This window comes from Mus pahari, chromosome X (assembly GCF_900095145.1).
Source record: "Mus pahari chromosome X, PAHARI_EIJ_v1.1, whole genome shotgun sequence".
Classification (NCBI taxonomy): Eukaryota; Metazoa; Chordata; class Mammalia; order Rodentia; family Muridae; genus Mus; species Mus pahari.
This window is the reverse complement of record NC_034613.1, coordinates 41707695-41723623: the sequence shown is the minus strand read 5'-3', so window position 1 is coordinate 41723623 and position 15929 is coordinate 41707695. Positions and strand designations below refer to the sequence as shown.

The following is a 15929-nucleotide window of genomic DNA, read 5'->3' as shown; positions in this document are numbered from 1 at the left end:
AACAGTATTCCCTGAGAGCAGAGGTGCACAAAAAGTATGGTGGCAGACCATCTTTATCTGGGCACTTGATGTATGTTCTTTTGCTGTGTCCTACAGCTGCTGAAGAAGACAATAAAAGAGTAGGCTTGGCCATCTGTTTTCAAGAAACCCTACTAGTGATTCTGATGAACATGAATATTTGAAAGGCCTTAGTTTAGAGGAAAAAAATGTAACAATTCAAAATAATTCTTCAGTGCTGCAGAATCTTTACGATTGTGCCTTGTTCTTCCCAGTGTTTTATAACCTAACATTTCTTAAAATTCTTTGATCATAGAACTTTATTTTTTTGGATCATATAGAAAGTTCTCATGGACTATTATATAGGCGATTAGCATATTGATGGATAAATATGTGAAAGTGAAATGAAGGAAAATGATCTTAGCCATGTGTCTGTTATAATGCTTTAGAAAGGGTAGTGAGTTTCCATACCTCCAAAGCTCTATTGTCAGTATTGTGAAACATGCAAAAAACAGATACAAAATTTTATAAGCAGCAAATGTGAGGACAAAATTGGCGTGTTTGTTATATTTGTGTGTATTTACATATGATATATGCATGTGTATATATCATACATATGATATACATGTGTGTTTAAGCATCTTTACATTATTATTTTTATGAGTCAATTTAGCTTCCAAAAGATTGGCTTGTTGATAGAAAATATGGGAAATGAACTGACTCTTTTATAACCAAATTTAAAATGAGATTCAACTTTTATTACTTACCTACTTAGTATAATATTTAAAATCCCTTTGCTGTATATAACCATTGGTATTTTAACAATTAGCATCTTCTTTTACAATCTATTTTTTGCGGGGGTACAAAGGTTTTTATTTGAGCACTTCACACATGTGTATGACATATCTTCATCAAGCAATTCCCTCTCTCCCCTCCAATCCCTTTCCCATCCTACCACTATCCCCCCCCCCTCAATTTTATCTGTTCTTCTTCTTTACTGTTAATACACAATCTTCTCATTGCTTTATCCTTTGCACTAACAAGAAACCATTCATGATTTGTCTGACGGAGAAAAGACTTTCTTTTTTTTTTATTTCAGTCACTGGATAGTTGCTTCATGTTTTCGGGCCCCCTCTCTTTTAAACCTGTGTGTGTGTGTGTGTGTGTGTGTGTGTGTGTGTTTTGGATGAGTACATGCATATCCGTGTGGAGGCCAGAAGGTGATATCCAATGTCTTCCTCTACCATTCTCCACCTTAATTTTTTTTTCTGAACCTGGAGTGCATGCTTTGAAAGAGATTATAGAGGTTATAGGATAATGGGTTTCCTTTTGACATTTTCATATATATATATATATATATATATATATATATATATATATATATATATAAAATTTGTTTTCTCTCCTTGTCCTCTTCTAGTCTCCACCCCCCTGCTGAGCCCCTTTGCTCCCATAGATAGTCCTTCCATCTGATTCCAGGTTGCCTGGACTCCCTTATCCTCTCTTGTTTCCCTCTGCCCCTCCCTTTTCAATCTCTTCCTCCCCCAGCATGGTCCATTTCTCAAAGGAAGGACTTAAATAGTCAATAATTATTTGAAAAATTGTTCAATGTTCTTTGCCATCTGATACACAAATTAAAATTTCCTTGAGATCACATCCCTTCCAGTTTGGAGTTGTTTTCATCAAGGAAACAGGTGCTGTGCTGAGGGCAATCAAGAGGAACAAACTCTCCTAGAGGCAGAGTGAACTGCTACAGCCATTAGTGAATGCAGTAAAAGGACTTCTCAACAGACCAAAGACAAGGCAAGGCATATACAAAAAGACTCAAGTCAGCATACTATAGGAATACTTGCACACCAATATTTACTGCACTATATAAAAACTAGTTTTTAATTACATTTATTTATTTATCTGTATGTCCTTGTGCACATGTATGCTCTAATGTGTATGTGAGGGTCATAGTACGACTTGCAAGAGTCAGTTCTCTCCTATAGTGTGGGTGCCAGAGATCTAACTATGGTCATCAGGCATGACAGCAAGTCCTATTCAGCGGAGACACCCGAGAAAAACTATATTTAACATTCAGTTACCTTGTCTATTTTCTAGTCACCCTTAATATCTGTGCACTTAATAAAATATCTCTCACTCTACATATATTTGTATTTTAAATAGTTTCTGACTATAACTAATATCAGTTAATATTCACTCCTTGCTAGAGGGAATGTGGAGATTCAGCTAGTGGAACTGTGAAATTATCTATCCTCAGTTTAGCTCTACTAAAGTAGTTGAAGGCAGTTAAGGTGTCTTGGTCTTTAAAATGTGACCTGTAGCTAGGATAAAGCACCTAGGTTGAAGTCCATACTTTTGTTATCTCTGTCAGTCTGGGCACTTCCTTCCTTTTATATTTCAATTCTCTCCACTAGGAAGAGCCAATGAAATAATGTGTTTATAACACTTTGATCAGTGTTTGGTAAACACACAATGAAGGCAGCCACCTGTATTAAGATGGATACACGGTGAAGAAATGCAAACCAACTAGGTGGGGCACACACATCTGTAATCCCAATCCTCCAGAGCTGAGGCAGGAGGGTCGGGAGTTTCCGTTGAAGCCAGGCTGGGCTGTATGGTAAGGCACTGACTCCCCAAAATTAAACTAGTTCATACCATCCTATAAATTCTTCAAATGACTTTTTGTTGTGATGGGATTAGTAGAAAACCTAAACCTGTGTTAATAGTCACATGGCAAGTAACTGTATGTACATCTTCCCTCCAGCATCCTTATGAACAGTGGGAATATAAAGCACTCCCTTGTCCTTATGGAATCTAGTATGTAAAAAACTCACTGCAAAACATGAAATGGGATAACATAAAAAAAAAAATGCTCCATTCCCTTTAGTAGAAAAATCCATGTGTGAGACCTGCATATTGATGTTCTTACACTACCTGACTTATTTTACTTTATTGGCTTTATGAAATATTTTCTAGACTAGAATTTGACTTGCCTTATAGAGACAGTATAAACAGATGAACTCATTTAATTTTTTTTCAAAGTCCCATTTTCTAAACTTTATCCTGGTTGACAAGGAAAACACAATATACCTAGGGTAGATTTGTTTTATTTGTATTGTTCTATCCCAACTTGAGGACTCCACTCAATAAAGTACAGATTAGATTGCACTGTAGCACTGTAACACCTTTCTGTGCTGAATAAAAAGTTTTCACATTGTAAAAGTTACCACATCTTTACAAGTATACCAGTCCTTCTATATGTCTTCCAGCTTTTTAAGTTACTTTGGGAGTAAAACTGATAAATTTTTAACACAGCTAATTAATTCTCTCTGCTCTTTGCTTTGCTTACGTTTTTCCTCTTGTTTGGGATTTGGAGATACACATCTTTTGGCAATGATGGTATTTCAACTTCTTCTCTGTAAGACCATGAGGCATTTCATTTATGGCTAAAGGGTTGATTTATTTTAAAACATAAAACCTTCCTGAATCTCTTTATTTTACTTAAACTAATCTATGTTCTAGTTACATTGCTGTAGATGCACTGATTAGGTCTTTGACTGGTAGGAACAGTTTCATCACTGTCAAATATTAAAAGCTCACCAAAAGCAGAAGGTGAATTTAATGAGGTTGCTGTATTTACTGAACTAGGCTTGAAGAGGATCATTTTAAAACAGATTTCTTCAAAAAGTCATGGCAGTGGCATCTCTCAGGGCATTTTGTTAATTCACTTTATATCTCTGAAACACAGATCTCTGAGTTCGTAAGAACTTGAAGAAAGTTAGTGGGTGTTAAGGCAAGGCAGAATCAGTTCTTTCCTTGTCTACAGAACATAGAAGATTTCTGACCTAAGTTTTAGACGAATTTCAGACACATTTTTCTGAAAATAACACTTTATTTAAATATAGTAATTGGGGTTTGGAGATTTATTTTGAAATTATATGACTCTAAACTGTCTTGACTCTAGAGGTTACATTTTTAAATAAATCATAAATAACGGATTTAGACTGCTATAGATATAGATAAATACGTATGAAATGACAAAGAAAGTATGACTTAGTTCATGTTGCCAAAGATTTTAGAGGTGGCCCATGTCACCAAGTAAGACTTCCTGTTTGGAAATTACATTTTTGTCACTAATTGGAGGTATGGTAGGAGTGTGAAGAGTATGCTAGTTGTCAAGTGAATACATTTCTCTCTCTCTCTCTCTCTCTCTCTCTCTCTCTCTCTCTCTCTCTCTCTCTCTCTCTCTCTCTCTCTCTCTCTCTCTCTCTCTCTCTCTCTCTCTCTCTCTCTCTCTCTCTCTCTCTCTGAGGTTTGTAACATGACCTCATGCTTACAAACTTAGCAACCTGTAAGCATTCTGATATAGTGCTCTTAAAATTATTTATCTGAAGGGATGTTTATCTTTAGCACAAGAGCACCTGATTTTTATCTTTATGTCCCTAATTTTAAAATGCAGTAGTAAGTCATCATAGTGCTCATTATACAACTTTTGTGTGGATGGATAGATGGCTGGATTTTGTGACATAATTGTCAAACTTACTGACATTGAGACTTGCAATACTAACTTTTAAAAATCTGAACAATAATTAGCGTTTTCCTCATCTTATGGTCTTCTTACATGTTTGGAAAATATTTATCTAAATGAAATCCTTGTTTGAAACTTGTATTTCACATTGAGGCAGGAAATTTAATTTTGCTAAATGGAAACCCCAATGTTTAAGCATAGCACATACTAAACCCCATAGGAATCGAGAGAATTGCCAAATACCTTCCTACTTCCTGAGTTTTAGTACAGTCAAAACTCACTTGAGACCCTTAAGTCATGGAAAACCTGGAGTAACTGGCTTAATTCCAGGGGAAAGAAGTCCCAGTGTAGAAAAGCCAGTTTGACAGAGGTGACTTGCAGTTCTGGCCTGAGGAAGCCTTCACACAAAAGAAAGGCTCAGAGGAATTCCTGATAAACCTAGGAAAGTCCTGGGCGTGGGACGATGCTGGTGGGATGCTGTTTCATAGCAATCAAAGGGAAAGCATTCCCATCTTGTGAACTTTGAGGAGACTCCGTCTAGGCAAAAACAAAACAACAACAAAAATTATTGCAATAGAAAATTACCGTTTTGATTTAGGACGGAAATGAAAATGAACACAAAACCGAAACAACAAACCAACCCTAGCCTACACTGTGCCCCATGAGTTCTAGTTTGCTCTTCAGTTTGTTTATCTGTAGCATGAGGGAGAAGAATTTGATTGGTCTTTTCACCAGTCCCTCAATAGAGAGATTATAGTGGGCATTTGATATAATGTGGTAGTTTTTTACTAATTAAGCAATGTTATAAAAGACTGAGTGAGCAAGAGTGAGCAGATCCTTTGCTGAAAGCCATATGGGACTCTTGTATATTTTCACTCTCTGAGAAAGCTATATATTATGTCATTTCTTCCAACTGTTTAGATTAAGACTCCTTGTTTTTGATAGTCCGGCTTTGGAACAGTGGCCTGTAGTACACCTCCTAACAGATGCTAAACTAAATTATTTTCTCGGGTCTTTCCACTTTCGTCATTTAATGTTTCTGTTATATGTCCATTGATATATAAAGTTCCCCAGAATAGTATCATTTTATTCACATGGAACCTACTAAATCTGAATCTTTTTTAATTCTACTCAAAGACTCTGTATTACTAATGAATAAAAATAAATTCAGGACTGTGACTAGTAAACAATTACTAAATTGATTGCCACTTCTATGATATATATTTATATTCAGCAATGTGAGCCTATTATAGCCATTATCTGGAATTTATTATTTTGTGCATTAGAATTGGCCATGGCCTTGACTTTTACTTTGTTTTCATTGTATTTTTATTTTATGTGTAGGGGTGCTTTGGTTGTATGTATGTTTGTGCATCAAATGCATTCAGTGTCTGTGGAGGCTAGAAAAGGGTGGCAGATCCCGGGACTGGAGTTACAAATGGTTGTTCACCATGTGGGCCTCAGGAATTGAACCTGTGTCCTCTAGAAGAGCAACCAGGGCTCTTAATCACTGAGCCATCCTTCCAACCTCATTTTTAAAATTATTAACTTTAATTGTTAACATTACTCTTCTGCTTGCTTGTATGTCTCTGTAAGGGTATCAGATCCCTTAGAGCTGGAGTTACAGACAATTGTGAGCCACCACGTGGTTGCTGGGGATTTAACTGGGGTTCTTTGGAAGAGCAGCCAGTGCTCTTACCTGCTAAGCCATCTCTCCAGCCCTGTCCTTTGTTTAAATATGAATAAATAAGCATTGACATAAAACGTTATTCCAATTTTGTATTTGAGTATGTACTTGGATAAATTTTATGTGGGTATATATAGAGATGTGACATTAATCTCTCATTTCCCTGGACATTAGTGGATGAGTAGTCCACAGACAGGCTTAAGAAAGAAAGTTGGTGTGCCTGGCAGTGGTGGCTCACACCTTTAATCCCAGTACTTGGGAGGCAGAGGCAGGCGGATTTCTGAGTTTGAGGCCAGCCTGGTGTACAGAGTGAGTTCCAGGACAGCCAGGGATGCACAGAGAAACCTTGTCTCGAAAACAAACAAACAAACAAAAATACAGAAAAGAAAGAAAGTTGACCTCCCTGTTTAATCTCGCCCTAGCTCTAGCTCACAAACTATAAAGCCTTAAGAGATATAAAAGCTTTCATGCAGTATTTTGTGTGCTCAAAAATTTGTTGTTTAAGTTTAGAGTCCAGCTGGGAGTGTAGCTTGAAGATAGAGCGCTCTGCTGGGGCCTGAGTCCAGCTCCACAAAATAAATAAATAAATCGGCCTTCACATCCCATGCTCCTTCTCCTCTTAACCTAAAGAGGGAGCTCTGACGGGCAGCACAGTCACTTAAACATACCAAAAAAAAAAAAAAAAAAAAGTGTAGTCTTGCCTCTGTGCCTTAGAAGGTGGAGTGGCTGGCAAGTTAAATGATTGGTGTGATGCTTGTGGTGGGAGGAGCTACGGAGTGAACAAATTACCTTCTCCAGCAGTCACCTTCCTTCAGCTCCTTGCAGCTGGTCAGGTAAGTTGGAGCTCAGCATTCCTTCTGGGTGAGTAGTGTGCTGATCCCGGGCCCATGGGTTCCGTAAGACGGAGCTTCTCCGGCCCTTTGGTAAAGGGAGTAAAATGGCTTTGAGAGGGATTGACTTGGTTTAGCTCAGTTCACAGCATAGAACAGTTGCGGAGAAAGTTACCAGATAAAATATTGAATGTAGCATACGGATACTTAGATAGCTTATCTAAAAACTCGAAGTAAATTTGGAGTCTTTTAGTTCTATTTGTTAAATTTAACATCCCTAGGTAGGATTCAAAGCATAAGCCTTAATGGAGCAATAAAAAAGTACAGGCAGCTGCTCTTCTTTTTGTCTTGGTTTCTTAATTGCAGTGTTAGATGCTGAAGGGAGTGTCCAGACAAAGTAAAGGAGCGGTAGTACAGTAGAACCTTCTACTGCTGGGCAGAGACCCGCACTCTTTTATATTGTTTTGTAACAAAGTCTATGTAGTAAGTAGCAGTTTGATTGCATGGCTTTAAGTGCATTTTTTTTCCGGGTAATCCACCAAGTTTTCTGTACTGGCATTTTATGTTAACTGCCACAAGATGCTGAAAGCCAGCTTCTATGAATACTTACCATCAGAAGTGCTTCTGAATTTGATAACTTGGTACCAATGTGCGTCTTTATCTTGAGAGTTTAGTTTGGTTCTGGGTATATTTAAAATAGAGATGATTCATTTACAAGGAGTTGGTAATTGACAAAGTATCCAGTAACTATTCTATCTAAAATGGTCGAAGGTATTCGATTAGAGCAGGGGTAAAATCTGCATGTTTAGTTGGTGGGGAGCGAACGGAGCAGCAAGAGTGGCTTCTGGATACGGGTTAGGTCAGCTTGCTTTGCCTGTGGACGAGTCAGCCTTTTACTGTTATTTACTCTTTCAATCTTCTCCATGAAGAAATTCAAGCCTGTGATTCTTCAAAAGTAAAATCTGCTTTAATGGGAACTAAATTGAGCTTAGGTGGAATATATTTTTTAAGAATTGATAGATACAGTAGAGCTACAAGAAGGCTCCGCCTGCTGTGATTTTCCTACAGCTGCGTATTTCACCTTTGTAGCTTAGGGGAATTTGACCTACAGCATGCTTAGAGAAATTCTGGGTAAGGGTGGGGCAGCGAGAGAAGCACTTTGTCGTAAACAGACCACAGACCCAAGAAATACAGAGCTCCCCTTAGGCGGGCCCAGGTGCTGATTAGATATGGATCAGTGGCCGGGTTTTTTATCGTTCCTGTCCTACAGTGGGAGTCTATATTCTGGGGATCTTGAGACTCTTTGGATTAGAACTAGGGGGTCATGTCTGTGTGCCTTATGGATTCATGTCACTTCTGGTTCAATTATACTAAATTAGTAGAAGGGTGGTCATATATTCCTCGGGGTTCATAATCATAGCAGAAAACTTACAAACTATTTTCTAGACTTAAATGAAATAATAGTTCATTCAACTCAGTTGACTATTGTTCTCTTACTTGGAGAAAGAAGAGGGATCTCATGAAAGGCACTAGAAAGGGGAGCAAGGAGAAGTTTTAAGCGTGGCCCTCTAGAAAAGTATCCTCCCACGGGTTAGCAAACTTGTGTGGCCACTATCCACCAGGCACAGATACATCCCTGAGGGGATTCAAAGATGAGAAAGATAGAGGTCTTCTCTGAGAGACTCAAAGTCTGGCAGTCGAGATAGGCATGCAAACAATTTATTGATTTATTTAGCGATAGGTGTTAGGGCAGCGCTGAATATATACACTTGGAGACACAAAGGTAAGATAAGGGGTCAGGGGTGGGGAGAGGGCCTCAGGAACAGTCTTTCCAGACACGTCGTCATTTGAACAGATTCCATTTTGGGTACTGAGAACGAGAAAATTGGCCCTTGTGCTTAGTAAGCTGCTTGTGAATTAGGATAAATCCTGTCACCCATTTGGCCCTCATTCCTCCCCTCCCCGCCCCCTGTCAGATAGGGGTTCACAAGGTGTTATTTCAAGTCTGGTTCAGCCCTAAATTGTTTCAGTTCCCAGAATCAAATTATCTTTGTGGCCTCTTCCAGAGCAACAGACAATTGTTGAGCCTAATCCTCCCTTCGTGATTTAGAGGTCACAGCTACAATACTCTCTTAAAGAAGATAGGCAGGAAAATGCTCCTTTCTTCCCAGAGTCATGCCTATTCAGACTTGATAGCTAGTTGCTTTGAGGCCATGATTGCCCTGAGCAATGTGCCTTTGGGTTGTTTCAGGACAACAGGATTCTAATCGTATGAAGAAGGGGGTGCTGCTTGTACCTCTGAGGAGCATTTTGGTGGTCTAGTCCTTGGTGATTGGTGTTCAGCCTCGTTCATTTTGCCTTCAACATATTTCTTTTTCAAAAACTGGTTTGTTAAAACATTTTTTCCAGATTTCTTACCAGCATCTCAAATTTATAATAAAGATGGTGATATGCAACATGCTGAGGATACTCGTGGTACAATACATCAATACTGACTGATGATACACTATTTTGGAGGAGAAAATTATGTAGATTATTCCTATTAGCTGAGAGACAGAACTCCAAGAGAAAGAAAGTGGAGACTTGCTGGTAACTGCTAATAGGTGGGAACGTACCTTGGGTGGATGCCCTCACCTTTTGCTCTTTCAGCTATTTCCTAGATTTCAGTAGGTCTGTGATACTACAGGAACTAGACAGCCTGGTACCTGGCAGGACTAAGTTCTTTATTCACTTGTACATACTCTGAGAAGCCGTGTCTATGAGCACACATTTGTTACAGTGAGAGAGCACAGGTCAGGACTTTTTCCTTCATTTAACCCATGATCATTAAAACAGAGTAACTCCTTTTCTTCTTGAACAAATCGTCCGTGTGGTGTGTTAAACATTTAAATTTTAGCTGCTGATAGTGCAGATCAATAAGGCTGTGTCTTTGAAAAGGTAACTCAGGTAAATTTGTATTTGAGAGAGGTTATTTTCATCTACCACTCCCCTCCCCATAACTCCAAACGTGTATGAAGAGGCAAGTTATTATGCAAACAGCTGTTTTTGTTAAAGATACAGTAACTGACAGAAGGTAGTTTTATCAGCTTCCTAGGGTCCTTTTCTTATTTTGATATATGGCAGGGCTCTTTCATGAACATGAAAAGTACTTTTCATAGGTTTTTTTCCCCACCAAGTGCATAGTATTCTGTTAGCTGACAGACTCTCTCGTAACTTCCAGGACTTAGGTAGGATTTGAATCATTACAATGCTACTTTTCTTTCTCCAATAAAGACTTGCTATTCACTTGTGAAAAGCCAAAAGGTACGGGAAAGGCAATAGATTGGATTTTGGAGGTTTCATAAATGCTCTGCAAGTTTCTCCTTTATCTGTTATCAACTTTGTGATGCAGCTGTGGTTCGCAGATGTCATCAACCGTTCCCTCGCCCTGCTGCTTTTGGGTCTCATTTTCCCAGAGAGTGAGTGGGAAAAGAGGGGACTGGAAGACTCATCTGCAAAAACTATTGTCCTTCTAGGATCATGTGATAGCTGCCTAACTTAATAACATAATGAGCACCAGATGAGGGTTATATGGTTTTAAGGTAAGTAGGACGTGGAGGGAAATTGAGGCAAGCCTTAATGAGCTCATTCTCTAATTCTCTCATTATTTTTTTTAAGTCTCTGTGCATGGTTTAGGGGGGAGGAAAATTGATTTATAGGTCTCGGCCAGCCCTAGCTGCTGATTTTAGAATAGTTTCTTAGGCCAAAGAATGTTGTCACCCAACATTTATGAAGTCCTTCAGTACATGGTCTAATAATTACCTAATCCATGGCAATTCTGACACTCTTGGTTTAGATAACAATGTAGATGGCTTGACACATCCTTGAGTTGGCTGTAGAAAATGAGGGGCTGCTTTTTCAGAGTTAAGATTGGTACTGGGTTAGGGTAGATTCATTGTGAAAGGGTGTCTTGTGGCCCACTCAGACTGCTTAGTAGTCCCAGGGACGTTCATGGTAAGCTTTCTAATCTGTAGTCATTGTTTTTCAAAGGACAGCAGCAGTCTTTGGGACAGTCCCCTCCACAGCTCATCCTATCCATATATGGTTTACCAAAGCCATTTTACCACTATGAATGAAAAACAAGGTTTACCAAATGTCAAAAACTACAGTTATATCCCCCATCATCTCAATTAAAATATTAAAGCCTGTAACTAAATTTTGAGTTCTTGAAGACTGAATCATATCTAGAAGTTTATTATCATCAAATGTTCAGCATATAAATGCATTGCCCTGAGTTCTGAAGGGAGTTTTAAAAATATGTGAGAGTCTTAGTGTTCCTTTGTACCAGTGTATTTCACAGTTAACAAAAATATTAAATTACATGATCTCCTCATCTATTGTTTTGATTAAAAATGTAGAGTTTTGTATTTTATAAGCTTTCTGTGTCACAAATAGCAGTCTCCAGTAAGGTGGTATTGCTATGCATTTGCATTGTTATAGAATTAAATTATGGATTCTGTCATTCAAAAAAGGATGCTTTATAAATCAAGTAAAATCTCATAACTAAGATGACTAACTTTTTTCTTTTTAATTTCATGATGCCTCATATCATGCTTTGGTTTTTATAGTCGAACTTGATGTAATTTTTACACTGTTATTTTCCTTTTTTCTATTTCTGTGTAGTGTTTTTGCTTTGTAAAAACTCATTAGTTTCTGAAAAAAAGAAGTTTAAGCAAAGTTACTATTTGTAATGGGCAGTAAGAAAGAAATCATAAAGACATGTTCAATTTTTTTTCTCTCTGGGCTGGCAGGAAATATGCCAGATATATTGTGCTTCTTTTGTCCCTTTGTTCTTTGCCCTTTCTTCTAATACAGTAAGTGTAAATGATGTTAACATTCCGAAATTTTTAGCAAATGCTAAAATCCCAATCAGTTCCTTTTCTTTCCCTTTAAAAGACACTCTATTGAAATAAAAACATTAATTAATTAATGGGGGGTAAAGGCACTCTATTGTTTAGAATTCTGAATATAACAGATGTATTTATGTGTGTTTTTCTCTTTTGCAGAGGGATTACAAATCCTATTCCATAGCTACCTAACAGCAATTGTCTTATCTAGGCTTTGTAGCCCAAAGCAATCCTGCTCAGCAGCTGCCTGACTTCTTTTCCTCACTGCTGCTATGTAACTGCCCCAAACCATAGAATTGATGCAATGTCACAGAATGTGTGTCTGCAGCAGGCTGAAAGATAGGCAAACGTCAGGAGTAAGGTATTTCCACCTGGTTAGAGGGCAAGAGCCCCAAATGCAGCTGCAGCTGCTGATTTAAAAAAAAAAAGCCTGAAATTCAGACCAGAGGCCAGAGATAGACAGAGATTTAAGATCTGGACAATTTCAGGGCTCCTTACAACTTTGGAATAATTCCGTTTCTCTGGAGATATGCGATGGTAAAAGAGGACAAGATTTAAGCCTAGACCTTGGGAAAATCTTTGCTGTTGGTGTCTAGAAGGAGTAGCAGAAAGGCCGATGTAGAAGCATAAGCTACCATGCCGTGGTGGAAGTCACCAAATGCTATGCATCGTCTAGACTGGATTTTCGAGCCAAATAACCTTAGTTATGTTGCTGGAGGGTAAAGGGTCTACGTATTGTAATTCCCATGCCTATCTTGGCGCTTAAGAGACATTGTTTATGTAAAATGATGTTTATGGTTTTCATGGGAAGAGATCCCTGAGATTGTGATTTTAGGGTGGGGGAAGTTTTCCTTACAGTGCTTATATGTGTTGAAATTATATAGCTTTTTATAAGCTATTTGTATGAATTCAGGAGAATTAGCTTAATAACATTTCCAACTCTTAATATGTATAATTTCTTCTTTTTCCAGAATTTAAGAACAAGATTTAAAGATATATTTGAAGTGATGTTATTATTAGATTTGATAATTATTTTAATTTGATTAAAAATAAATATACCAGGGGAAGAAACAGAATAGCAAATGTTAAGTGTACTTTCAATTTTTCACACTAGGTTTTAAGTTATATACTGCTTCATGAATATGTGCAATTATCATGCAAGTAAACTATATATATTATAGAATTAATATATATATATTATACAATTAATGAAGACTTTTCAAAAAAAAGCAGCAACAGTGCATTCAACTTTGCATTATGTGTAGCTCGGTGAACATGTTGAAGTACACACCATGTTTCTCACTAAAATTGTAGGAATGACTTCATAGAAAGATAATGAAATATAAATAAGTGAATGCATGTATCATAGGAGTATTGCAAGTAAGTACCATGCATAGGATGTATTGAATGAAAACTCGTGGTCAACTGACTCATTTTCCCCTGGGAATTCAGATAACTTAGCAACTTGCATTCTGAGGCCAAAGAAAAAGGTTATATTTTTTTCCTTCTTCCTCTTCCTCTTCCTCTTCCAATAACTTCATGCTGGGTAAAGAATCCAGCATCGATGGGAAAAGGTTTTACTTGCAGTTGTGCTTATCTCAAAAGGATTATGGAGGACTTAGTAATCTAAACAGGATAGCCTTTAGTTTCTTCGTGTAAGGTTCCTAGTTGAATACAGTGGTAGGTCATATTAAGGCAGTGCAATAAACAACTTGTCCAGTGACACTCTTTGCTACCACATAATCAGCAGCCGAGTCACTGGTTACAGGATATCAAAGGCATGTGAAGTTGTGCTTTTTTTTAAACAGGCCCCACTCTGTAGCCTAAGTCAGCCTTGAACTCATGGCGTTCCTCCTTCTTCTGTCTCCACAATACTGGGATTACAGACATGAGTCACCATGCATTGTTCAATAGAATTTAAATATTATCCTCTCTGGAAACTGATTAAACTATGAATTAAAAAATAATGAGAAACTTTAGTATCTACATGACCTAAGGACATTGCTGCTGGAACCTAGTGAGCAACCAGACATACAGATTTATTCTCAGATCATCAAATCATCCTTAGTATAAAGTGTCGAGGAAGAAGAAAGCTTTGGGATCTAGAATGTCCCAGGTAATAGAATCCAGGATTAATAAACTTGAATGTGATTTGTAAAGATCCTTCCTGAATCTTTTGTAATTACTTGTCCATGTGTATCCAGATTCCAGTCTTAAACAGATGATTTTACATCTTTACATCTCTTGTTAAAAGATTTTTATTTAACTTTGTAATTTCTACTTACATTTTTGGCATACCTTCCCTAATATTTCATGTTCTAAATATAATATGATGCATAATCAATGTAGAGCAAGACAGAACAACTAAGAACATTCTGAACTAAGACCAACTAGATTTTTGCAGTTTTGTCCTCATGGGCAAGTCATGTGATGTCTCCTAGTCTCAGTTTCTTCAGCTGGGAGATAAAGATCATAAGAGTGACAATTTTACAGGGCTGTAAGGAAAAGAAAATGGGGGACTTTGTGGCTAGAGCTTGTGACTGTTGGTTCTTAAGAGCTCAGAAAGTTTCTATTATTTCTTTAACCATATCAGGATTATTAAACAAAGATTTATCTAAATGTTTGCTCTTAGGGTCGGTGCACTCGTGAGAACTGCAAGTACCTCCACCCTCCTCCCCACTTAAAGTCACAGCTAGAAGTTAATGGGAGAAACAATCTGATTCACCAGAAGACTGCCGCAGCCATGTTCGCCCAGCACATGCACCTCATGCTCCAGAACGCTCAGATGTCATCCCTTGTAAGTGACCACAGGAAGCTATTGAGTACTTGATGATTTGTTCATGATACTTTTTCGAGAATATCTAGACAGACTGATGTAAGATAGATTTCATGGTCTACACTATTAGTTGGCCAAATATATTTGTCTTCTAACTCAGTGCTGGTAATTAAGTTGATCAATTAATCTTCATGCAACCAACGAGCTCCTTAGAGCTCGTTTGGCCTTCAGTAATACTTTACATGAGCTAAATGTTTTTAATTAATTTTTTACACTCCATATTCCATTCCCCGCCCCTCCCCATCACCCTCCATCTGTTCCACATCCCACAACTCCTCCCCAACTCCCTGGGGCCTGCAGTCTCTTGAGGGTTAGGTGCATCATCTCTGAATGAACATAGACCCAGAAGTCCTCTACTATATGTGTGTTGGGGGCCTCATGTCAGCTGGTGTGTGCTGCCTGCTTGGTGGTCCAGTGTTTGAGAGATCTCAGGGGTCCAGATTAATTGAGACTGCTGGTCCTCCTACACGGTTGCCCTCCTCCTCAGCTTATTCCAGCTTTTCCCTAATTCAACCACTGGGGTCACTAGCCTCTGTCCATTAAACCAAAGGAATTTTTAACTATTTTTTCACTTTATTGTGGTATGATGACAAGATGTATTCATTTAAGGTATAAATGTGATGATCTGTACATATAATACATATGTTCCTCATTTATAAAATGAGACAACATGGGTTAAGCTAAAGTATATTATACCAGATTGAGAACGGCAAGAGCTGCATGGTTTAATTTGTATGTAGAATCTCAAAAATGTTGAACTCATAGGAACAGAGAATAAATTAATTATTGCTAGAAGCTTTAGGTGAGGGTAGGGAGGTGTTGGTCAACGTTTGACTAAGACCATTACCATTCTCAGGCTCTTACGGGAATAAGCAAGGAATAGAGCAAGGTGTTACTAACACTTGAGCCCAATATATCATATAAAGGCAGAGCAGGGATCTTTTCAAAGGTCAAGACGCAGCCTCAGGGTGCCAGTCAGATGCCATTTCAGGGAATCACAGAGTCGGGAATAGGGTAAAGTAGGGGTGAGAAAAACTATGTTCTTTCTTTTCAGCCTGTGACATCCTCTGTGTCTCCACTCTCACTCCATGGAGGAGGGGTTAGAGAGGCTCATGCTGGGCCAATTTAGAGAAATGTTTGAAAAGAAATGAGTAAT

General features: G+C 38.1%; 1 protein-coding gene across 6 annotated transcripts in view; it reads left to right on the top strand.

The window, feature by feature from the left end:
* Mbnl3 (muscleblind like splicing regulator 3) overlaps nt 1–15929 on the top strand; it is a 97299-nt gene that overhangs the window by 55160 nt on the left and 26210 nt on the right. For all 6 annotated transcript variants that reach the window (XM_029534239.1, XM_029534238.1, XM_029534237.1 and 3 more), the window contains one exon: nt 14570–14734. In XM_029534239.1, coding sequence (XP_029390099.1) covers nt 14681–14734 — 54 coding nt within the window. In that variant the 5' untranslated portion in view covers nt 14570–14680. The remainder of the gene's footprint in view (nt 1–14569; nt 14735–15929) is intronic.